Raw genomic sequence first — 25059 nt, forward strand, 5'->3', positions numbered from 1 at the left:
AGACTCAAACTCCTCCCCCTCCACCTGAAACCAGCTGAGACAAGGACGAGCGAGGTGGGGGAGGGAGGAAGACAGGGTAGGAGGAGAAAGAAGAGGAGCAGCAGAGAGAGAGAGTCAGTCCAAGGAGGAGAACAACAGCAGGAACCGACTCACCTGGACTTCGCAGCCAGGTGAGCATGTGTGTGTTTTGAGTTAAATTAACTGATTATCTACAGGCCGCATTGTCTCTTTCTAGATAACGGCGTCTGTCAAATACCAGCACTGTGGCTTTAAAGTTCTACAGTTCTTTACAGAACCCGGTTCTTAAGCTTGCATGAGGACCTTTACCTTAACTGTGAATAACATGTTGGTATCACCAGTCTGATTATGTATAAATATTCCATTTCTGTAAATGATCCAGGTTTAGGTTCTTAGTAGAACTCTTATGAGACAGAAACAGGAGGAGAACCCTCGCAAAGGTTCCTCATGGTACTATAACCCCTGTGGTTCTGAGTGATCCTGCGTTCATATAAAAGTGTTCTGTATAGAACCTTGCAAAGAAACCTGCAGAAAGAATAACTCTGCAGAGACAGTTCAGGTTGAAAGGGTTCCACTCTAAAACTTTTACCTAAGAACAACCTTCACGTTACTCGGGGTTCTGCAGAGGCTCAGTCTGCTGGTTTGTCTTTATTCAGTCCTTATGCAGCTTTAAAGACTCAGAACACACATGTTAAATCAGACAATATTTGAATGGAGTTTGGTTGTAGCAAAGAAAAAAATTCTGTTTAAAGTTTGGCCTCACACCTGACTGTGTGTGTGTGTGTCTGGTGGGGTAAACTGATCTTCATGAATGGTGGTTCGGTGTGGAAGTGTAACTGACCTGGGAACACCTGCGTGTGTCCCTGATGGTACACTTCCGACTCTGACTTAAAAAAACACATTAACACACACGGCCAATGAAGAACCATCAGTTAACCAAGAAGCCAGAGGGGTTTGAACCTGGACCTTCATATTGTGAGGCAACCATGCTAACAGCTATAGTGTTTGGTTGCTCTCTGTTGTTGCTGAGGAGCTTCAGAGGTGAGTGGGTGTGAATCAGTGGAGATGTGTCGTAGACTGATGTCTCAGTGTTTTCCTCCTGCTTTCACTGCAGACTTTGCCATATCCAGGCTTTTACACTTGGAGACACACAACCACTCAAGCCTGTGGGCAATCTAGAGTCACCAGTTAACCTAACCCCACTAACAGCATGTGTTTGGACTGTGGGATGAAGCTGCTGTGAGGCCACAATGCTGACCACATAAAAGTAAAGAATCTAAAATAAAATACAAGAAAATAATGACAGTTATTAAAAAAAGCTGAGTAGGATATTTTTTAAAGATGTCCAAAAAGTGTTCAAAACCAGCAACAGACTCTTTACAGAAACTGGAAACACTGCAGCTTACCGTGTTTGTTGGGAGCAGTGATGGTTATAAAGTATTGAAACAAGTGCAAAAATACAGCTCATAAGGTGGAAACTGAGTTTCACGTTTTTAATGACCCTGAAAGTGAATCTATGCTGTGAGCCGTTTCATCCTGCAGCTCCGTGTCAGCTTGGTGAGGATCTTCAGGAAGAGTTCCTCAGGCTTCTTCTTTGAAAGTTTCTGCCTTTTGTTCTCGGTCAGAATGATCTCACACTGCTTCAGTTATGGTGAGGTCCGGCTCTGATCACTCCCATGCTGAAACAGGAAACTGCTGTCAGTCAGATGTTTCCAGATTTTCCTGCATGATGGATCATCAGTTTATCAAAGATCTCCAACACCACTGACTGAACTGCAGCTGAAACTATGACAGAGCCTCCACCGTGTCACAGATGGCTGCAGACTCTGTGAAAATGGTCAGGTACAAGGACTGAAGATGAGTGAAAAAGCAGCCAAAGTCCAAAGAAAAACTTTGAAAGACTCAGAAGGCTGCAGGATTCTTGCTCATGAGCACTAAAACGTCAAGGAAGCCAAAAAAGCAAAATATGAAGAAATGAGGGGCATGTCGACTTCTGCACAGTACAATAGTCAGTGCAGTTTAACTTTCCTTCATTCCAAATGGTAAAGGTTTATATCGTTTTGTTTGAGCTCATCATTTTTATGGTGCTCTTTAGATTTAATCTTCTTTATTTTGCCTTTGTTTTATATTTAATTTTGTATTACTGTTTTTATAAATTTGTATGCTACATTTTATTTTCATTAAGGTTTTTCTGTTAATTTTATATTTTTGTTTTTATTAATTTTTTATTTTCTTTATATTCAATTTTATATACATAACATTATTTTTATTGTATTTTCGGTGTAGTTTAATTTAGCTTTTTATGATTTGTTTGTTTTTTTTAATTATAGTTTTTAAGTTTTAAAGAAATTTTATTTCATTGTTTTAGTTTATTTGAAATGTTTTCTTAAATGTGTAAAACTTTTAATTTAACATTTTAATAATTTTTCTTTAGTTTGTTTTTATTTTTATTTATTTTAATTTCATAAATGAGTTGTGAACATTAACATATACAAATTATACTTTTTAAAGAAGTCGGTAGCATTAAAGTTGTGCTCGAACATGCCTACATGGCTATGTGTAACTGGGTCACCTGACTTCTTGCTGTGATCTGTCATTGTTCCTGCAGCCACTGGGGGGCACTGTCTCTGGTAAGCCTGCCTGTGCATGGGGATGAGTGCAGTTCCAGTCAGACGAGGAGCCGTGGCGGAACTGTCTGGTCATGTAGAGACAGTTTCCTCAGGTATGTCAGCGAGCCAGCCACACCCTGAAAACACAGCTGCTAAAAACACCTGGAATCAGACCAGCACCAACAAAAGCTTCGTTCACACATCTGCAAAAAAGAGTTTTCCTCCAAATCACGTTGAGGTGTGCACACAGAGAATATCACAGGGTTCAAAGGTCACGGGGATTCCCAGAAACAGTAAAACGGTAACTGCTCAAACATCCTGGACAGTTTAAGAGGCCAAAGTTTAGCAGGAAACAGTCAGCTGACTCTCACTGGAGGTAAACTCGTGAAGGAAGAAGAGATGCCGCTGAAAGCTGAAGCTGATTTTACCCATAAGACACCAGGATTTTTTAAACGCGCGCATGGAAAAGCAGCAGCTGTTCGGGGTGGTGCAGAAATCAAAATGTTAATATTCACGGAGAGGTATTTACATTTTATGAATGGGATTACATCGATTGTTTTGAACCCTTTCATCAAGCGCAGGATGAAAGCTTCCAGAAAGAGCACCCCCTATGGGAGAACGGCAGGTGGGTCATGACAGAGCTCCACAGTGGAATAATAGGGAGTTTATATTCTCCATTTGTATTTTGCTTACGATGTGGCGCAGACCACACAGCTCTGGATTCACCCCTCCCTTCGTTATACCTGCAGACAGTGTGTCTGTATCTCTGAGCCATCTTCAGGAAGTGTTCTCCAGACATGTTGGAGGACAAACTTCTTCTGTGGATGCTTCAGTAATGCTGAGCTCCAGGCTGGGTGGAGGCTGGTTCACTAACCTGATACAGTGACAACATCTGATTGGAGGAGTGCTCTGTTGCTATGGAAATGTTTAAATTAAATTGCAAGCTACACAGACACACACACACACAGGTGAAATGCTGCCCCTGGGTTAGTTTTATTGATATATCACAAATTCATAACAACAGAATCTCAGGGTACTTTATATTGTAAGGTAAAGACCAATAATACAGAGAGCTCACCCCCTATGAGCAAGCACTTTGCCGACAGTGGGAAAGAAAAAATCCCTTTTAACAGGAAGAAACTTCCGGCAGAACCAGGCTCAGAGACGGACGGGGAACAGGACAAAGACATGCTGTGGAAGAGAGCCAGAGATTAATAACAAGTATGATTCAGTGCAGAGAGGTCTATAAACACATAGTGAGTTAAGAAGAAACATCCAGTGCATCATGGAAATCCCCCCGCAGCCTACACCTATTGCAGGATAACTAAGGGAGGATTCAGGGTCACCTGGTCCAGCCCTAACTATATGCTTTAGCAAAAAGGAAAGTTTGAAGCCTAATCTTAAAAGTAGAGATAGTGTCTGTCTCCTGTATCCAAACTGGAAGCTGGTTCCACAGAACAGGGGCCTGAAAACTGAAGGATCTCCCTCCCATTATACTTTTAAATACTCTACTAAGCCACCTGTACAGGTTGGTAAGGCCTGTCTGTGTATGTACTGGGTCAACCATTGGCTCCACCCCTTGCCTGAAACATAAACAGCTGGAAGGTGAAAGCTGATTAACAGCTCCTCCTCCTCCTGTTTGCTGAGAGGGTGCGGAGGAGGATGTGGAGCAATCTCATCCGGTCAGTCAGAGGAGGAGAATAAATGATAATGGATTGGATTTATATAGTGCTTTTCAAGGCACCCAAAGCGCTTTACAATGCCACTATTCATTCACTCTCACATTCATACACTGGTGGAGGCAAACTACAGTTGTAGCCACAGCTGCCCTGGGGCAGACTGACAGAAGCGAGGCTGCCATATCACGCCATCGGCCCCTCTGGCCAACACCAGTAGGCAGCAGGGTAAAGTGTCTTGCCCAAGGACACAACAACCAGGATAGAGAGCCCGGGGATCGAACCGGCGACCTTCCGGTTACAGATACGCTTCCCAACCCCCTGAGCCACGGTCACCCCATGATGATGATATTTGATGAAGAAGAGGAGCAGGCTCTGTGCCTCATCATCTCTCTTGTTCCCTTTAGGCTTAGGTGGAGTCATCTGATCAGCAGCAGACCAGACCCGGTTTTACCTGAGGTGGAGAGACACCAACTCACACACAGGTGAGACAGGTGTGTATGTGTGTGTGTGTGTGTGTGTGTGTGTGTGTGTGTAGCGCTTTGCTTTCAGACCATTTGGGGACACTGTGCTCGGTCCTCACTGGTGTGATGTGTGATGAAGATGAAACTGGTGACACGTTTCAGTTGTTCATCCAGGTATGATGAAGGCTGCACACACACCCTGCTTATTCTTCAATTCAAACTTTATTAACACAAATGCAAAAGAATGCATCAATGAAAACAAACGTGACATAAAATAATTTTTATAGCAGCAGAGTGTATTATTATTGCTGTTGTTTAATAATGATGATGCAATTTAACACGGTTAAACACTGAGTATGAATCCTTGTCCCCAGTTGGGCGTTTACATCCATGACACATAAATAGAATTACAAGTAAAATTTAAAAAACTTAAAACCACAACAGTCTAAGAACCAAATCTACAATAAACACACACTAACCAGGAAAACAGAACTACCAAAAATAAACAAAGTTAATAAAACTGCTGCTGCTCTGACTTTCAGCTGGCCGTCATCACTGTGAGAGGTTTAATACGTGCCCATGCTCCGCTGTAACCAAGGTCACTGTTGAATTTCACTTCCCACAGCTCATTTCATTTAAATTCTTATCCGGTTGTTCAGTCTGACGTCACTAGCCGTGTCTGGGTCTAAACTCCGCTGCAGGTCCATATATCAAACGATCACTATGGCATTACTGAGAGTTGAAAAACTGTCTAAAGTCTTTCATCTTTAATAAAATGATCAGCGTTCTGCTCTACCAGGTGTAACAATTGAGTTTAACATCCAGGCATCCATGAAAACGGAATTTATGACATTTAACGGAGTTAGAAGTTAGCAGGGAGTTAGCTCGCTAGCTTCTATCTAAATACAATATAGCATGTCCTGACTGCGGGGTTTTGGAAACAAATTAAAACGTACAGCTCTGCTATCACTTCCAACATAAATGAAGACAGAAAACTAAACAGCAGTGACGTTTGTAGGGTTACTGAAGTTGGGCTAGCTGGTGTATAATGGTGTGCTACGTGACCGCTAGCGACACAGCTATGTTAGCATAATATAAACAAGCTAACTTTTTTTCCACTCGATAAAAGTTAACGTGAGTGTTCTCGGTGGTCAGGAACAAATGTAATCGCATGGCAGGATGCTGTAAAAGGACCAAACTTCAGCCAGGAGAAAAACTGAGATAATCCATCCACAATACGAGGTTAGTCATTCATATACTGCTGCATGGGCTGGGCTGTAGTTACATCCTAAGGTTTTAAAAACTGAGCTTAAATAAACGATTAGTGGTAATAAAAGCCGAGGGAGGTCAACAGTGATCACTGACTGTTGTAGGAGCTTTTTGAGATCAAATAGAAGAAAATACATAACATTAATCATGTTAACAACACAAAAGCCATATTAAACGCAGACTACTTTAGACCCGGAAGTAGGATTCGTCGCGTCATCACTGAACAACCGGATTGTTTAATTTTATTTTCGTTTTTAACAGTTTTCATGCTCCATTCATCCATCATCATCCACCCATCAACCAATCCATCCATCCATCCACCCACCCACCAATCCATCCATTCACCACCCACCAATCCATCCACCCATCCATCATCATCCATCCATTCATCCACCCATCCATCCACCCACCAACCAATCCACCCATTCCACCCATCCACCTATCCACCCACCGACCAATCCATCTATCCATCCACCCAGCCACCTACCCATCCATCCATTCACCACCCACCCATCTATCCACCTGTAATGTTCTTATTCCTCTATGAATAAAACATCAAGAATTGCTCCTGGTGCTAGCTTCAGCTAGCTGTTTATTATTCTTTCTACAACGATCACTTCTTCTTCTATTCTGTATATCTTATTGATTCCAGAGCGCCCCCTGTGGGTAGCTTCAACCATAGCAACTATCATTACATCCCCTTTCCAAACAGTGTTATAATAAGCACAATTACAAAGAGAACTGTTACTCTGTAACATCTGAACATTCTTGTCTAACATTCAACATGTTATAAATTGTGCAACAAACTACATTCAGTAGTGTTCTTTTTTTTTTTATAACCAAAAGTTGTAGCACAAGTCAAACAAAATAAATCCAAATGTATACCTTACATCTTCCAGAATGAACCAAATGAATCCCATACAGCCCTCAAGCACATTAGAACTCTTCACCTTTGACAACTTGAACAGTCAATAACACATAACTCAGCAGGTCTCAATTAAGTGTGAACAATTACTATTCTAAATGAATTATTATCCGTTATTTACCTGTGATTTATTATTATTAGTATTTTTTAACAATTCTTTACCACAACAGTTCACACTTGTTCTATGAGCCTCTCTGTAGGTTTCTTAGGTCTGGTAGACCTTCTCAGTATCTCAGACATTGGGGAAGGTGAAGGAGGCTCACTGTGGTGCTCAACAGGGTTAGCACCTCGTTGTTCAGTTCCAGTCTCTGTGTCCTGATGTTTAACATCCTGTGTCTTTAACAGACTTCTCCGGTTTCTTCTTAACACTTGTCCATTCTCTGTCTGAACAGCAAACGATCTGGGCCCTACTTCGCTGAGAACTGTTGCTTTTTTGTCCCAGAAATCTGGACCTGCAATCCTCACAACATCTCTTTCCTGAAGCGGTTCCAGACGCCTTGCAGTTTTGTCATAGTTCCTTTTCTGTCTGTGCTTGAGTTTCATCCTTTTGTCAGTCAGCTTGTTGTCATGTGCATTGTCATTTTCCTTGGAAATGTGTGGAAGTGTGGTGCGGAGCTTGCGATGCATGAGTAGCTCAGCAGGTGATGCCCCACACTCCAGGGATGAAGCTCTGTAGCTTAGCAGAGCCAGGTAAGGGTCGGTCTTACTGTCTCTTGCTTTTTTGAACAATCTCTTTACTATTTGGACTCCTTTTTCTGCCTGTCCATTCACTTGGGGATACAAGGGACTAGAGGTGATATGTTGAAATCCATATTGTTTTGCAAAGTCACTAAATTCTCTACAGTCATATTGTGGACCATTGTCACTGATGACACACTGTGGAATTCCATGTCTGGCAAAAAAGCCCTTCATGTGTGTGATGACTGACTGTGCTGATGTACTGGAAAGCTGTGCCACTTCTGGATAATTAGAATAGTAGTCAATCACCAAAACATAGTCCTTGCCATCCAGATGAAATAAGTCCGTGCCTACCTTTTGCCATGGTGCAGTGGGTAGATCTGCTGCCAGTATTGGCTCTTTTGTTTGTTTATAGTGATGTTTGAGACATGTTTCACATTTCTGTATCATCTCCTCAATATCCCTGTTGATGCCTGGCCAGTAAACTGCTTCTCTCGCTCTCCTTTTACATTTCTCCACTCCAAGATGTCCTTCATGGATACGCTGAAGCATGTCCTTCCGCATGGATTGAGGAATGACAATCTGGTTTTGTCTCAGCACCAGTCCATTAGCCATGCATAAATCAGCTCGCACAGAGTAGAACCCTGGACAGACTCCTTTTGACCACCCATTCTGTATAAGGTGGGATACTTTCTGCAGCACTGAATCTTTTGTCGTCTCCTGTACAATTTGCTGCAACATGACATCTGATGCTGGGAGTGAGGCAGTTACCATGTTTACATGTGTTTCAGCCTCCTCGGCTGTAGTGCTGACTAACCTGTCACCACTTGGTGCTGGCGCTCGGGATAAAGCATCCGCGAGTACGATATATTTCCCAGGCATGTAGATCAGCTCAAAATCATAGCGCTGCAACACCATCATCATGCGCTGAATTCTGGGTGTAATGTCGTTGAGGTTCTTTTTTCTGATCGAGATGAGAGGTTTGTGATCAGTCTCTGCTGTAAAGGTTGGTAATCCATATACATAGCTGTGAAATTTTCCACACCCAAACACTAAGCCCAAAGTCTCTTTTTCAATTTGAGCATAGCGTTGTTCAGTTTCTGTCACTGATCTGAACGCATATGCTACAGGTTGCCACTTGTCTTTGTTCCTTTGGAGCAGAACTGCTCCTAAGCCATCTTTTGAGGCTTTGATGAATGTCAGGACCGGCTCTGTAGTTACAGTTTCCTTCAATTTTTTCCACTCTTTCTCATGCCGGGCCGTCCACTCAAACACTTTGGTGTCCTGTAGCAGCTCCCTTAGGCATGCTGTCTTGGAGGTAAGATTAGGAATGAACTTACCCAGAAAGTTGATCATTCCCATTGCTCGCAAGACACCTTTTTTGTCAGTGGGTGCTGGCATATCCAATATGGCTTGTACCTTTGACTGATCAGGTTCCACCCCTTCACTTGTAACCTTATCTCCCAAGAAGGTCATCTCTGAAACACCAAAGAGGCACTTGTCTCTATTCAGTTTAAGTCCATTCTTGTTAACTCTCCACAAAAGTTTCTCCAGCCTTTCATCATGTTGTTGCCTTGTATTTCCCCAGACTACGAGGTCATCTATGTAGACTCTGGTGCCTTCCAGCCCTTCGATCAGGGACTCCATTGCCCTGTGGAAGATCTCTGGTGCTGATTTAATTCCAAATGGGAGCCTCAAGAAACAGTAACACCCAAATGGCGTGTTAAAGGTAGTGTACCTGCTGCTTTCTGGGTCTAGCCTCAGCTGCCAAAATCCATGTGATGCATCCAGTTTGCTAAAAAACTTAGCTCCTGCCATTTCACTCATTATTTCCTCTCTCTTAGGGATCTGATAATGCTCTCTTTTAATATTTTCATTTAGATCTTTAGGATCAAGGCAGACTCTTAAGGCACCTGTATTCTTTTTCTTGACACAAGTGATAGAGTTCACGCAGTCTGTGGGCTCTTCCACTCGTTCAATGACACCCATTTGAGTCATTCTTTCAAGCTCTTTTTTCAAACTTGTCTGTAATGGAGCAGGCGCTCTCCTTGGGGCATGCACCACAGGCACGGCATCATCCTTGAGCTGGATTTTGTAGGTGTAAGGCAATGTTCCATGTCCTTTGAAGACTGAAGGAAATTTACTGATAATGTCTGAACTTCCTTCATGCCCTTGGTGTTCCACTCTTTTCCCTTGTTTGGCTTCTTTCATGGTGTCAGTATTAATCTGATAGATCCTCTTTACTAGTCCCAAGTCCTCAGATGTTTTATCTCCTAAAAGTGACTCGTGTCCATCAGGCACGATGGTGAACAAAATGTTATGCTGTTTGCCTTTAGCTGTCACTTTAAGTCTGCATCCTCCTTTTGTTTGTATTGGCTGGTTATTGTAGGCCCTCAGCGGTGTGACTTTCTCTGTAAATCTTCTAGGCTTCTCAGTCAGTGCCTTGAAATCCTTCTCGTTGATCAAGTTAGCTTTGGCCCCTGTGTCAATTTTAAATGTTACCAATGTCCCATTGACTAACAGTGGAGCAGTCCATTTATCATCTGTGACTGAACTAACACTTTGGCCAGTGTTATGTCTTGAAGACTGTGCATTGACATCTTCTTCATGTGACACCATCTTAATGAAAAATGTTTCACTTAGATCATCACTGTGTCTTCCTGCACAGTGTGTATTTTTTGTCCCTTGTTTTTGGAGAGAGACATTTTTGCATAATGGTTTTGTCCTTTACATTTTGCACATTTTTTTCCATATGCGGGACATTGTTTTGGTCTGTGTTTCTCTCCACATCTCTTGCAAGTGAACATTTCATTGTCACACGTTTTGTTTCTGTTGTCGTTGTTTTTGAATTTACTCCATGGCTTTCTTTTAATTGACACTGCATTCACTGCCTCATTTTCTTGTTGCGCTGCTCCTTGAACAGGCTCTCTAAACGTCAGTACATGTTGTCGTGCTAGCTCACTGGCTTGACTTATCTTTATAGCACTTTCCAGCATTAGTTCTGTTTCTCTCAACAGTTTCTCTCGGAGCTTCTTCTCATTAGTTCCAAACACTATTTGATCTCGTATCATAGAGTCTCTGAGATCACCAAAATTGCAGGACTGAGCTTTGATCTTGAGGTCTTTGAGAAAAGTATCAAATGACTCACCCTGATGCTGTAAGCGTGAGCGAAAGACGTATCTCTCGTATGTTTCATTTTTCTTTGACAGACAGTGCTCGTCAAATTTCTTCATGACTTCATCAAAGTTATCTTTGTCCTCGGGCTGAGCAAACACAAAAGTGTTGAAGACCTCTATTGCTTCTGTGCCGGCGATGGTGAGCAGCATGGCTATTTTCCTTTCATCTGCCCGTTGATCCACTCCGACAGCTGCAATATACAGTTTGAACTGCTGTTTGAAAGTCCTCCAACTTGCATCCACGTTTCCAGTCAGTTTCAACGGACTTGGCGGTTTTATTGCATCCATCTTGTTGCGTTGCTTCTTATTCTTAACCCGTCTCCTGGTACCATGTAATGTTCTTATTCCTCTATGAATAAAACATCAAGAATTGCTCCTGGTGCTAGCTTCAGCTAGCTGTTTATTATTCTTTCTACAACGATCACTTCTTCTTCTATTCTGTATATCTTATTGATTCCAGAGCGCCCCCTGTGGGTAGCTTCAACAATAGCAACTATCATTACACCACCCACCAGCCAATCCGTCCACCCATCTATCCATCAATCCATACATCCATCACCCATCCCGCAGAGGGCACTCCACCTTTTCCGTGGCCACTGAGTTGGAGATGCTGATTTTCATTCCAGCATCTTCACACTGAAATGTAAACTGTCCCATAATGAGCTCGAGGTGTTAGCCTGTAGCAGAACAGACATCCTGAAGTCACCAAAGTCTCCACCTTCACCTCCATTAATTTACTGCACCGGAATTTCTATCCATTAAGTTAATTCGTTCATTAGTCTTTTTAGTTATCAAGTTGTAGAGGTCATTCATCTGGATGAACATCTCAGAAGATCAGATCAGGTTTTGGAATAAAAACACCTGAACCAGAGCCAAGTGGGAATCTGAGTTTCACCAGTACTTCATCAGTACTTCCCCAGTACTTCATCAGTACTTCCTGATATTGACAAATTGTCCTTTTGGCTAGGCGTTCAGTGCCGAATACCATTTCATATTTTGTTTTGTTTTGTTGAAACGGGTCGTCCTTCATTTATATTTCAACCTAAACTCTGAAACTCTCACATTAGATCACATCGTCTTAAGATATGATAATGATGTCGCCAAACAGGATTTCTATTTTCCTTCTTTTCCGAGCTGGGCTACAGGAGGATGCTTGTGTGACTGCTTTTAATTCTCGTAAAATCTTTATGTTCAGTAAATTTGAGCTTGGGATTGAAAACCAGTACTAAATACTAAAAACCATAAAATCTTTTTTTTATTCAGTAACTTGATTGTAAAATGTTCCAGTGGACAAACATACAGAGACTTTTCTATAAGATGATTATGTCTCAGGCACAGAAGGACATTAGGACTGTCTGAATGTGCAGGTATGGTTTCTGCTGCCTCACCAGGTGATGTGGCAAAACACACATGACTGCCTAATGAGCATAGAGCTGGCAGCTGGCCAGCGACTGATGTCAAAACATCTATTTTGGTTCACAGGAAACATGTTTTGGTTGTAGTTAATGATCATAACCTTGGCATGCAGGAACTAATCCACGGATCAGATTGCAGTGACACAAGAATCCAGATTAATGTTGGATTAACCTGAAAGCTGAGTCACATCAACACCAACGTTCTGATGACACAGACAGCATAGTTTCGTGTAAAACAAAAGCACAACCCTAACCTCCCAGGCTATAACTCTGGCTTTTTTTTTTCACTTTTAGATTATAAATTACAGTCAACCAACCACTTTAATAATAATAATAATAATGGATTGGACTTATATAGCGCTTTACAATGCCACTATTCATTTACTCTCGCATTCACACACTGGTGGAGGCAAGCTACGGTTGTAGCCACAGCTGCCCTGGGGCAGACTGACAGAAGTGAGGCTGCCATATCGCGCCATCGGCCCCTCTGGCCAACACCAGTAGGGTAAAGTGTCTTGCCCAAGGACACAATGACCAGGACAGAGAGCCCGGGGATCGAACCGGTGACCTTCTGGTTACAGATACGCTTCCCAACCCCCTGAGCCACGGGCGCCCCCCACTTTATTAGGTACAGCTTTCTACTTAACTGGTTGGAGCTCCTTTTTCCTTCAGAGCTGCTTTGACTCTTCATGGTTCAGATTTACAAGCTCAACAGGCACCTGGTGTGGTCTTCTGCTGCTGTAGCCCATCTGCTTCAAGGTTCAGAGATGCTATTCTGCAGTCCTTGATTGTAACGAGTGGTTATGTGACCTGTTTTCTCTGTTCCAGACCTTCTCTGTAAACTCAGAGATGGTTGGTGGGAAAATCCCAGCAGGTTGGTGGATTCTGAAAGAACTACGCTATATTCAAAGTGACTTAGGTCACCTTTCTTCATCATTCTGATGCTCAGTGTGAATGCCAGCAGGTTGTGTTGATCATGCCTAAATACCATGATGGTTGACGATGCATATGCACTAATAACGATCGTATGAACCCAGTGCCGTGGCTGGTGAATGTATACAGAGTCATGGGAGCAGACTTAAAAGCAATTGTTTTGAATGTGAAGTTCAGATGGATGGTAAATGTAAAGCTTTAGTTCAGGTTTTTCTTACTAGCATGTGCTGAACATTTAAGCCTGGAACAGTTGCCCACCAAAATAAAAGCATGCTGTGTTTAGTAACGGTTACAGGAGCACTGGATTCATTCTGAACAACAAAGCCTGATTTAAAAACACAGGTTGAGCCGATAATCACAGCTCCGAGCTGGTGGCCAGGGCCATGAGCACATCAGAAAATGTCAGTTTTTGTTGTTCTGAATAAAGTTTCAGCAAATCGAAGCTGCAGAGTGACTCAGAGTCAGTTTCAGGTCAGCGCCCTTTTACTCATGCAGCCAGGTGAGATTGTCACCTGGGCTGTTTGGTCGGTTTCTGAGAGGGAGGGTGAGGTCATGTGACTCTGCTCAGGTAACTCACCTGAGCAGGAAGAGGTGCTGTCAGTGCTCTGACTCCCTGAGTGTGAATGTTTGCAAGACGTCCATCATGTCGCCGTCTGATTGCCAGTATTGTTGTTGTTGTTTCCCTCAGCTCTCACTACCCGGCTTGTGCCTCTGCCTCTACGCCTCCGTGCTGATGTTCCAACGCAGGAAGAAGAAGCACAGGCTGGAGATCTCGGCGCCACAGGACTTCCAGCACCGCGTCCACACGTCGTTTGATGTCACCTCGGGATGCTACGTGGGGCTGCCGCCGCAGTGGCAGAGCGTCATCGACACGCTGAAGAGGCCACGCCCCCTGGTGGACCCCTCCAGGATCACCAATGTTGAACTAGGACCCAAAAAGGTGGGATGGATCATTTCAATAATCTCTCAAGGCTGCTGTAAATGTAATGGACCTGTGTCTGATGATCAGGTACCAACGCCAGCATGATGACGGATCAGTCGAATGTATTGATTGCGTATTTGCGTGCGCTGGTCCAAGCGGTGCGTCTCATTGAACATCAGAAAGCTGATGAAGAAGCTGATTTATTGATGAACAGCGACATTAACGACAATCACAGCTTTCTGCATAGATCAGAACCAATCTGAAGTACCTTCAGGAACTTTCCTAGAGTCGGGTCCTTCACAGTGACTCTGCTTCCTCGTCATGGATCACCATGTAAAAACGTCTTTACTGTATCAATACTTCCTCGGGCACCGGTTTAGCTCAGTGGGATGAGCAGGAGACTATATGCCATATGGCTGACAGCCGACGGCATTTAAAACAAAGGAATCTGAATCTTTCAGCTGCACCACAAACACAAACTCTAAATCCCAGAATAAACTTCCTCATTCCTTCTGTCTGCAGCAGCAGTCTGAAACAAGGTGTTTAATCTTTAGTTCAATTTGATTAGTACCAACTCAAAACTCTGGAGTACTTGGAGTTTTTTCTTCTTTAATATTGTAGCTGTAGTTCATCAGCGAGTACTCATGTATTATATACCTGTATCACCCGCAGTTCACGCTAAGCTCACCTGGTAAACCAGTAAAGCTAATGTAAACATGACATCGTCAGTCATTGTTTTTGTTCTCTGGTAGGTAAAACTTCTTGTTAAAATGATGCTGATGCATACATGAAAACATCAATACATAAACAGGTGAGCAACTGTGTACTCACCCATTTTAAAAGGTTTAAATGGTAAATGGCCTGTATTTGTATAGCGCTTTTCTAGTCCCTAAGGACCCCAAAGCGCTTTACACAACCTGTCATCCACCCATTCACGCACACATTCACACACTGGTGATGGCAAGCTACATTGCAGTCACAGCCACCCTGGGGCGCACTGACACAGGCTGCCGAACACTGGCGCCACCAGGCACTCTGACCACCAACAGTAGGAAACGGGTGAAGTGTCTTGCCCAAGGACACAACGACTGAGACTGTCCAAGCTGGGGCTCGAACCGGCAACCTTCCGATTACAAGGCGAACTCCCAACTCTTGAACCACGATCGCTTAAAGCAGTGGTCCCCAACCCCCGGGCCTCGGACTGGTACCGGTCCGTGAGTCGTGTGGTACCGGGCCGCGAGAGTTGAGGCTCAGGTCTGAAATGTATGGTTTTCAGGGTTTTTATCGGTTTTCAGCGTTATTTTGTCATCGTTTTTATCGTTAACTCGGTTTTCCTGGGTCTTTTCACGTGTGTTATGAATAAATCGTCTTTTTTTCTGTACACCGGTACAGAAAAAAAGACGAGTTTTATTTTGTTGTATTTATCCGCGACACCTTAAAGGCCGGTCCGTGAAAATATTGTCAGGCATAAACTGGTCCGTGGCTCAAAACAGGTTGGAGACCGCTGGCTTAAAGGGCAGGCTCACAACATCACTTTCTCATCTATTTATTTAGTTGATTATTAAACATTGATTTTAAATGGCATTTCATATTTTCAAACCAAAAATACTACTACTGCTACTAGTAATAATAATAATAATAATAATGATATGAAAAGTTGAAAAATGCTTCAGCAGATGATTTTGGTTGAAATCATTCTTTTTTATGTATCCAAACAATAATTTTTATTTGTTTTTCTTCTGGAGATCACCTCAGATATCTTACAGATTTAAGGGTCATGGTATTATTATTATTATTATTATTATCATTATTATTATTATTATCATTTTTATTATTATCATTAATATTTGTACTAGTAGACGCAGTAGTAGTAGTGGCAGCAGCAGCAGCAGTACTAGTAGCTGTAGTATAGTGCTCAGAGTTCAGGGATGAGTTCCCTGTCCTACTACCAAGAGAGTTTCGGATGATGTGAGAGTACCAAGAAGGTGTTTGTGTATCTGGACTGAGGAAAGAGGATGAGGAGACTAGGTGATGGAATAAGGAAGTACAGAAGGTATTCAAAAGAAGATATTAGCAAAGTAAAAGGGGGACAGTCAGAGAGATGAAGGAAGTAGGCAGATGTACAGCAAAGAGAAAAAAGAATGGGCTTATAGTGAGCTGTATGTAAGGAAGACAGAGTGAGTAAGAGCAGAAATGTGCTAACGATTGAAGACACTGCGACGAGAAAATGGAAGAAGGACTCTGAGCTGATCAATGTAGAAAATGAGAGAGAGAAGGACAGATGGACAGTTAGTGAGGACCTCAGGAAGTGCGGAGGATTAGAAAGGAGGAATCAAAGGCAGGCAAATGACGCACCTGTGCAGGTATGGGGAGGTCTAGGAGAGGGCGGTGGGTGGTGAGAGGATGATGAAAATGAAGAACAAATCTACCGGGTCTGAGAACATGGTGATGTGCAGTACAGAGGGATGAAGCCGATGATACCATGAAGACACAGGAACGAGGTGTCCAAGGTTAAATCGATAGGTGAACAAGCAGCAGTGTGCATTCATGCTGAGGAAGAGCTCTGCACATGTGATGTTTGCTCTGAGAGGGTCGATGGAGAAGGTCAGGAGGAGCTTCACTGAGTCTTTGTGGATCAGGGAAAGCAGATGATTTGCTGCTAAGAGAGGACGTGTGGTCCTGTGAGGAAGTCTATAAGGGTAGTGCAGCAGTGTGGTGGTGCTCTGAGCCGTTGGAGTTACTTTGATTTGTTTTGGTTTCTTCTGCAGACCATCGTTCGTGGCAGCTTCATCGGCCATGGAGACTACATCAGTCATGTGATCTCTGAGTTGACTCGTATGTCGGTCAGCAGTTCCAACTCTCTGCGCCGGAGCAGTCCGTCGGCACGGAAACGTGCCCGATCGATGGGCCGGCTGGGAGAACTGGCCGAGGACGAGTCGTACCAGTACGAGGAGCTAGGTCACCGCGGCGGCAGTGTGAAAAGTGGTGGGAGCTCTACCTACTGGCAGGACCGGATACGACAGGTGCGCAGCGACAGCAGCAGCCCCAAACTGAATGGGGCCCTGCAGAGAGCCAAGTCTACCTGCCAGGTGGATTCCTCGTCTGAAACCACACCCCTTAAACTAGACAAACCTCAGAGGACAGGTGAACCAAGTGGACTGTACGCCCGCAGTGAGGGGGCGGAACTAAGAAATAGGACAGCTTCCTACACTGTGGAGACCAATAGGCACCAGGTGAGGCTAAGACCAGCTGTGGGTCACCTGCCTGACCTGCTGTTCTCATCCAGAGAAAATTCAAGAAGACCGCATTCGTCCTACGACCTCCAGGTGAAACTCAGTGTTTGGATCACTTCCACCATTTTAACAAATTCATTAGAATGAGTCTGCTGAGGACAGACCAAACCATGTGAAGCTACACAAACTAACATCAACACATCTGATTAGAACAAGTATAGGAAATGGCTCGATACAAAATGCAGATATATTAGCTTAGGATAAATACAGACTATAGAAATGTAAATAGCTAGCATAGCCTGACCTGAACAGGAAGAAACCGCTAGCACAGAGTAGCATAAAAAGGGGAAACACCTGAAGCTTTAACTCAGTGTCTCTTCTTTTTCTCCATCAGCTGGCCTCACCCTCCTCCCGCCTCCTGCCTCCTCCTAACAGCACCAGCAGTCCCATCATCACAGGTAGAGCTGTATTTCAGAGGCTGCCTCGCCCATCCTCTGCCTTTAATGCTCCTATCAAATCTCCAAACTTAACAACTGAGGACAGCCCCTCCCAGCCCCACTCTCCCCCAACCGGCTCCCCAGGTCACGCAGTCGCCTCCAACCAGCAGGCGGGGTCCGATGGCGGTCCTCCAAAGGTGACCCATGAGCAGTTCAAGGAGGCACTACAGATGGTGGTGGACCCTGGCGACCCGAGGATGACTTTGGAGAACTTTGTGAAGATTGGAGAGGGGTCCACAGGCGTGGTTTGCATCGCCCGGGAAAAGTACAGCGGGAGACAGGTGGCTGTGAAGATGATGGACCTCAGGAAGCAGCAACGGCGAGAGCTGCTCTTTAATGAGGTACAGGTGTGGTGAGGTGGGTGAAGATCTACCTGTTTGCAGTTTGACTGATCTTCATTTCATATGTCTCAGGTGGTGATCATGAGGGACTACCGGCACCAGAATGTGGTGGAAATGTACCGTAGCGCTCTAGTGGAGGATGAGCTGTGGGTCATCATGGAGTACCTGCAAGGTGGCGCTCTAACCCACATCGTCAGTGAGACCAGGTGAGCTGGAAGTCTCTCAGGTGTGTCGTCTGGGAGATGTTCTCTGTGTTCATGGGGCGATCGTGGCTCAAGAGTTGGCAGTTCGTCTTGTAATCATAAGGTTGCTGGTTCGAGCCCCGGCTTCGACAGTCTTGGTCGTTGTGTCCTTGGGCAAGACACTTCACCCGTTCCCACCTACTGGTGGTGGTCAGAGGGCCTGGTGGCGCCAGTGTCCGGCAGCCTCGCCTCTGTCAGTGCACCCCAGGGCAGCTGTGGCAACAATGTAGCTTGCCATCACCAGTGTGTGGATGACTGAATGTAGTGTAAAGCGCTTTGGGGTCCTTAGGGACTAAGTAAAGCGCTATACAAATACAGGCCATTTACGATGATGTTTCTGCGTGGTTCAGGTTGAACGAGGAGCAGATAGCGACAGTCTGTGAGGGGGTCCTGCGGGCGCTGTCTTACCTGCACTCTCAGGGTGTGATCCACCGAGACATCAAGAGCGACTCCATCCTGCTCACCCTGGACGGGAAGGTAACACCCTTCTTCTTCTTTGTGACACATCTTTGACATTTACAGAACTTCTTAAAAATTAAACCTGGATTATCAACAGATACAGAGAATTCACACAAACTTGTGTTTATCACATAATGAGTACCCTAAACCCAAAAATGCCTAATGACGACCATCTCTATCTTTTTAAAGTTTGACATTACAGTTAGGCAAAGCTGAGTGTTTGTGAGTTTTTATTTCTAAAATATTAAAAATTTTATAAATTATAAATACTAAAAAATACTAAAATAATTAAAGACCATTTATAATCTCAAAGATAGACATGTACCAATATATGTCTGTCTTTGTCTGATTGATAAGAGGTTTCTAATCGTTTCCATTAGAGTTTGTATGACTGCCAGTACTACTTTACAGTAAGGAAAACAACTTCTGCTGATAACGAGGATCAGGCATCTTTTTTCCAGATTATTTATGTTATTAGTTAGTCAAAACTCAAATGCCAACAAACTCAATAAACTGATCTGCAAGGCCAATAAAATGTGTTATCCAAGTTAAAATGGCCATGAAACATTATATTATAAAAGCCAGTCTAAATCATGAAGCCCTGATGTCAACTGTCCCTGATGTAACTGTGAAGCTGGATTCAAGCTGGAAGTTAAAATTTTTTGGAACATGTTCAGAGTCTAAGGGTTATTTTTGTGCAGCCCCTGGCTTCAACAATGAGTTTATGGTAAAAACAATGATATACTGTCCACTTTCACTCTCTGTGTTATCAGCAGTCAGCGGTTCTTTGTTGTTTGGCTAGCTGCAATGAAATAGGAAATCCACTTGTTGGTTGTCAGAGGTTGCAGAACACTTTATTAATAAGGACAGGGTGGAGGAGAACCTGTTTAAGTTACCAGACGGACAATCTGGAATCCGACACTCGTCTCGTTTCCTCTTCTAGACAGGTGTACCGCGCTGTGCAATCAGCTGACGTCAGCACAAAACTGCTGCTGACTGATTTTTAGTTTCAGTGTCCTTATTTTCCTCTGAGTTATCAGTTCTGTCACTAGTTAGCTAACATAAACTAATGTGAGTCTATTGGCTGCAACCAACCTAGTGACATCATATTCTGTACTGACAGAAGATGGCGCTAAACACATTCTAAAGTTAAACATGTATACCTTAAATTCAGCTTCACAGATAAAGTTACATTTGGCAATGTATGAGAGCAGGGCTCAGTGGTGTACATTATACATGTGGTGTTTCATGTCCACTTAAAGGACAGTCCTGGAAAGCACCTCCCAGCCACTCCATAATGCACTGGCCAGTCACAGTAGCATCCTCAGTGAGAGACTTGAGTTTACCCATAATGCACCACTGAACGACACAGGACATCATTCCTGCCTGTGGATATCTCTGTACAACTCCTCCATCTAAAGCACCGCACACAGTCCAATACCTGCACACCCTCTGCAGAGAAAATAACCGCCAGTATGAGGGACACCTCAACTTGAACTCTGTCTATATTTAATTTTGTGTATATTAGAGCTATTTGGTAATACAATATTTTGCATTATTTCATGACCTTTAACTTGTTAGTTATGTCCTTGCTGTCTTGGAGAAACTGTGACCACATCATTTCCTCTGGGATTAATAAAGTATTCAGATCCTGATAACAGTGACTAATCAAGCCTCAGTCAGATATGACTGAAATACTGCTGAGCATCGGTCACACAAACAGCTGGAAAAGGATTCTCAGAGGTTTTCTGTTAGTAAATCTATGAAATTCCTTCTTGGATCCTGCTGCAGATCAAACTGTCCGACTTTGGTTTCTGCGCTCAGATCAGCAAAGAAGTCCCAAAGAGAAAGTCTCTGGTCGGGACCCCATACTGGATGGCTCCTGAGGTGATCGCCAAAATGCCATATGGCACCGAGGTAAAGACAGCACATGAAGGATGTTCCTGCCAAATAATTTAATGAGTCGATTAAACCGGTGGAAAAAAGCTGGACAAGTCTTAGGATAAGTCTTAGAGTTAAACAAAAGTCCAAACCTCAGTTTGAACAAGGTTAAACAAATATCACATTTATATTTACAGTAACTGATATTCACAGTTCTCAGTAACCAATCACAGTTTCACATGAAAACTAAGAAAAACATCAAATAGTTACGTTTCTAGGTCTTATTTCAAATTAAAATGGTAAAAAAAAATGGCCTGTATTTGTATAGCGCTTTACTTAGTCCCTATGGACCCCAAAGCGCTTTACACTACATTCAGTCATCCACCCATTCACACGCACAAATTAAAAGCATGCCTTTGAGGTCTGACCATTTCCTGTTTTCAGGTGGACATCTGGTCTCTGGGAATCATGGTGGTGGAGATGGTTGATGGAGAGCCACCGTATTTCAGTGACACGCCCATCACTGCAATGAAGAAGCTGCGAGACGAAGCAGTGCCAAGTGTCAAGAACGTCCAGCGGGTCAGACACACACACACACTTAGTTTTATTTTTATATGGAGTGAGGACCCGAGACCTGAACATGCTTTGAGGACCAACAGACATACATATAAGGGTCCTTCTAAATTTTATCTGTCACATCTTTGTTCTCATGTAAGTTAAATCTGAAAACACAAAATCAGATTTTTTCTGAACATCAGTTACTAAAATGCTAATATGCTGGTTGTGGGTCGTGGGCCCAGATTAGTTGTAGCATTTGATGATGATGTAATCATTCATCCTGACAGTCGTTGATGATGTCACTGTGTTTGTCTCCAGGTGTCTCCCGTGTTGAAGGACTTCCTGGGCTGCATGTTGACCCGTGACACGCTGCAGAGGAGCAGCGCCGCCGACCTGCTGGAGCACCCATTCATGCTGCAGGCCGGCTCACCACGCTGCCTCGTTCCTCTGGTGGAGCAGTACCGCAAACGCATGTCACTCTGCTGAACACCCGAGACCCATCTGAAGAGGCTCGCCCGAACCCAACCCTGATTCCTCCGAAGACATCTGAGGCTCAGCTGGGAGACTCTTATTGTGGCTCGGTTGCGCATCAGCTCATCTCTGATTGGCCAGACTTGCTGAACAGCTGTTGGTGCTACTCTGGGGCGAGTGTTTTTTAAAATGGAGAATTTAAACTTTAGAACATTTCAGGCTCCTTCATGTTTTCAAAGATCCTAGTTTATACAGCATTTCAGTAATTTTACAGCCGACGTCAAACCTTTAAATCACAGATCAATAATAATGATCAGCTCAGAGCTGTGGGTGCAGAACAGCTTCAAACAAACAAGTGAAAACAGACACGTTCGTTTCAGCAGAGCCGGAGATGATCCTCTGGCTTCAAGAAGTTTCTCTCTGTATCAGAGCCAATAAACAACCAATAAATTGATCAATGCTGCTCAGCAGAGATCAGCAGAGGGTCAGCTCTGGATTTAAAGCTCTTCATTGGGAAAAAGTTTTACCCCGTGAGGATGATGATGATGAGCTCTTCCTCCCATCGATCGGTTTATTTTGAAGCTTTGCACAGTTTCAATGTGACTTTGCACAAAAGATGCAGATTAAATTTTTTTATTTAACCTTTTTGTCTTTTTCCGTTTGTCTCTTTGTTGAGTCCTTTAAATATTTTTATTGAAGCTAAAATGGATCCTGACACAGAGAAAATGCCATTGCAGCCAAACGTCCGGTTGCTCCCTCACAAAGTCCAAATTTGACCTGTTACTGATGTTACCTCTTCAGGTGGAAAATCTGGATTTCTAAATTTAAAACGGGGACATGACATGCGTGTTAATCCAGTTACTTTAAAACATCATAACAAGAATCAAAATGAGAAATTACAAAGATTGTTGCTTTAATTAAAAAGATAACAGCTCATCACTCTGTTTTGCTTTGAGTGGTTTCATTCAGCTTTTTTATTACTAAAAAAGAAATAAAGTCCAAGATTTTTATTTAAACAACAGGCAAATGGCCACAGAGTCCTGAAATATTTCCCAGTTGCTCAAGCCTGGTGCCCTGCTCTCAGGGTTAAAAACCTTTTGACGTGCTCCTCATGAGAGAATAAGGGAGCCACTCGCTTACTCAGTGATTAGCTCCTATTCCAAAGACAAAAGTCTGCGCTGATTGATTTACAGGTGTGTGTCTGAGCTCAGTGTGTGTGTGTGTGTGTGTGTGTGTGTGTGTGTGTGTGTGTGTGTGTGTGTGTGTGTGTGTGTGTGTGTGTGTGTGTGTGTGTATCACGCTGCTTTCTTCACTTCAACTGTTTCTTTTTAAATTCTGGTTGTTTCCTTTTGTTGACACTAACTATATTTCATGAAGCCAGTTTAATATCTTCACAGGCAGAAGATGATCCTGGTCTCTAAATGCAGGTTCTGGTTTCTGTTCCTCGGCTTTAGTCTTGGGTGTAAAATGCAGTTTTGAACATCCACGTGCAAATCTGCTGCACTGATGATGTTCTCAGAGATGCTGAATCATAATTAAAAGGCCTCCCTCTTTGCAGACTATGTGGTAAGTTCTGTACCTAAAACTAAAAATCAGAGTCTTTGGAGTTTAACGTTTTATCACTTTTAGACAAATAAAAGTTAGAAATGTTCAGATTTGATTAAAAGCATCCAAAGTTTATATGCTAAGTGGCTCAAAGTAGTTTTAACTGGCTTCATTTTTCAGCACTGGGTTTTTCAGCACAACAAACTGTTTTCATTTTTATTCTTCCTCTTTCAGCTGAAACTGTGGATTTTTTTTTTTTTTTTTTTATTAAATGACATCAGAAACAGCAGTATGCGACATTACGTGATGGCAGAGCTTCAGTTCATCCTTTGTCTTTTTTTTTTTTTTTTTTTAATAAATAGGACAGGGGGAATGAATGAGAGAAAGAGGGGGAGAGAAAGAAAGAAAACCAAAGGGGAGAAGAGACGGTGAGAAGGGGGGGGAAGAGAGAGAGAAAAAAAAAGAACTCCTGGGTCACCTGTATGGAGAAAAAAAAACAAACAAACAAAAAAAACAAACAGAGGAGACAGCAAACAACAAAGAGCAACATAATAATAGAGAAAACAAAGCACCATCACAATAAACTAGCTAGTCATAGATATCAATATTTACTAAATAATAAACGATATTGTGCAGCACGCAAGATAGACAGCGCAGTGTGCTTTGAGGCAGCAGCCAAGAAAGCTTTAGTCCGCGTCTGTGAATACCCATGTGTGCATACCTGTGTGGATCAGCATGCTTGCATTCCAAAGGTTTCTCCATGTAATGATCTGAAACTGTGGATTTAAACATCATGAACGCTGCTCAGTCTCAGTGTTCCAGTTTCACCTACACACATACATTCAAACAACCTTTGTAAAACATTTAAAGCCCTTGTCTCTTCCTGCAGTGTGAGTGTTGTCCTTTACAACCCTCCGTAGCTCTGAAACAAACTCAGTTTCAGGACCTCACTTTGGGAAAAACAAGTCGGATATGATTCCTGTTGGGTTTCCTCTGGTTCAGAAGTTTCAGAAGGATTATTAATCTGTTCATTTTCAAGATCACTGAGGTTCAGAGCGAGTCCTCGTGCTGCTGCCAGCCGGCCGTTCGTCCTCATGCTGCAGATAAAAACTGATTCCAGAGACTTGGGTTTCTATTTGGAGGCAGAGGAGCCTCGACTGCCACAGATAAAGAGACGCAGACACTCGAGCCCATCACAGCTCGCCTGCATATCACAGATTAACGCGACCCGAGTCCAGAGGTTAAAGCAGCTGAAGGACTTTGGCTCATGCAGTTCATGTTCAGTCACACTGAAGTTGCGTTTCTCAGTTTCACTCTCAGCTCTGATTGCTGCTGTTCAGGAAACACGAAGGCTTTTGTAATTATTCGGTGTGTCACACTAACAGCATTGAGGTGATGTTCAGATCTTTAAGCTGCTCTGAATGGACACATTACAGTCCCATCATAATGTTTCTCATGTATCTCCTCCACAGGTGATGAAATTAAGATGATTAATTTCAAAAGAGTTTGCATGTTCTCCCTGGGTTTGCGTAGGTTCTCTCAGGTCCTCCCATAGTCCAAACACATGCAGTTTCTAAATTTCCCATAGGTGCGAATGTGAGTGTGAATGGTTGTCCTGTAACACAGCAGTCTCCAACCCCCGGGCCACGGACCGTGAGTCGTATGGTACCGGGCCGCGAGAGTTGAGGCTCAGGTGTGAAATGTATAGTTTTCAGGGTTTTTATTAGTTTTTAGCGTTATTTTGTTA

The 25059-nt window shown here is 43.2% G+C and overlaps 1 protein-coding gene across 3 annotated transcripts; it reads left to right on the forward strand.

Moving 5' to 3' along the window:
* Positions 1–38: 38 nt before the first annotated feature.
* Positions 39–22408, forward strand: pak6b (p21 protein (Cdc42/Rac)-activated kinase 6b). 3 transcript variants are annotated; one of them, XM_026194607.2, is made up of 11 exons: positions 39–170; positions 2627–2740; positions 4711–4797; positions 13852–14103; positions 16854–17411; positions 17713–18156; positions 18229–18362; positions 18749–18875; positions 20649–20774; positions 21183–21317; positions 21615–22408. In XM_026194607.2, exons 4-11 carry the CDS (start codon positions 13897–13899, stop codon positions 21780–21782), a joined length of 1899 nt encoding a protein of 632 aa, XP_026050392.1. In that variant the 5' UTR covers positions 39–170; positions 2627–2740; positions 4711–4797; positions 13852–13896; the 3' UTR covers positions 21783–22408. The 3 variants fall into 3 exon arrangements, with proteins under 3 accessions (XP_026050392.1, XP_026050395.1, XP_026050391.1); XM_026194610.2 differs by having other exon boundaries at positions 4711–4788; positions 20682–20774; XM_026194606.2 differs by having other exon boundaries at positions 40–170; positions 4711–4788.
* Positions 22409–25059: the final 2651 nt, after the last annotated feature.

This window comes from Astatotilapia calliptera, chromosome 15 (assembly GCF_964374335.1).
Source record: "Astatotilapia calliptera chromosome 15, fAstCal68.1, whole genome shotgun sequence".
In the NCBI taxonomy this organism is placed as follows: domain Eukaryota; kingdom Metazoa; phylum Chordata; class Actinopteri; order Cichliformes; family Cichlidae; genus Astatotilapia; species Astatotilapia calliptera.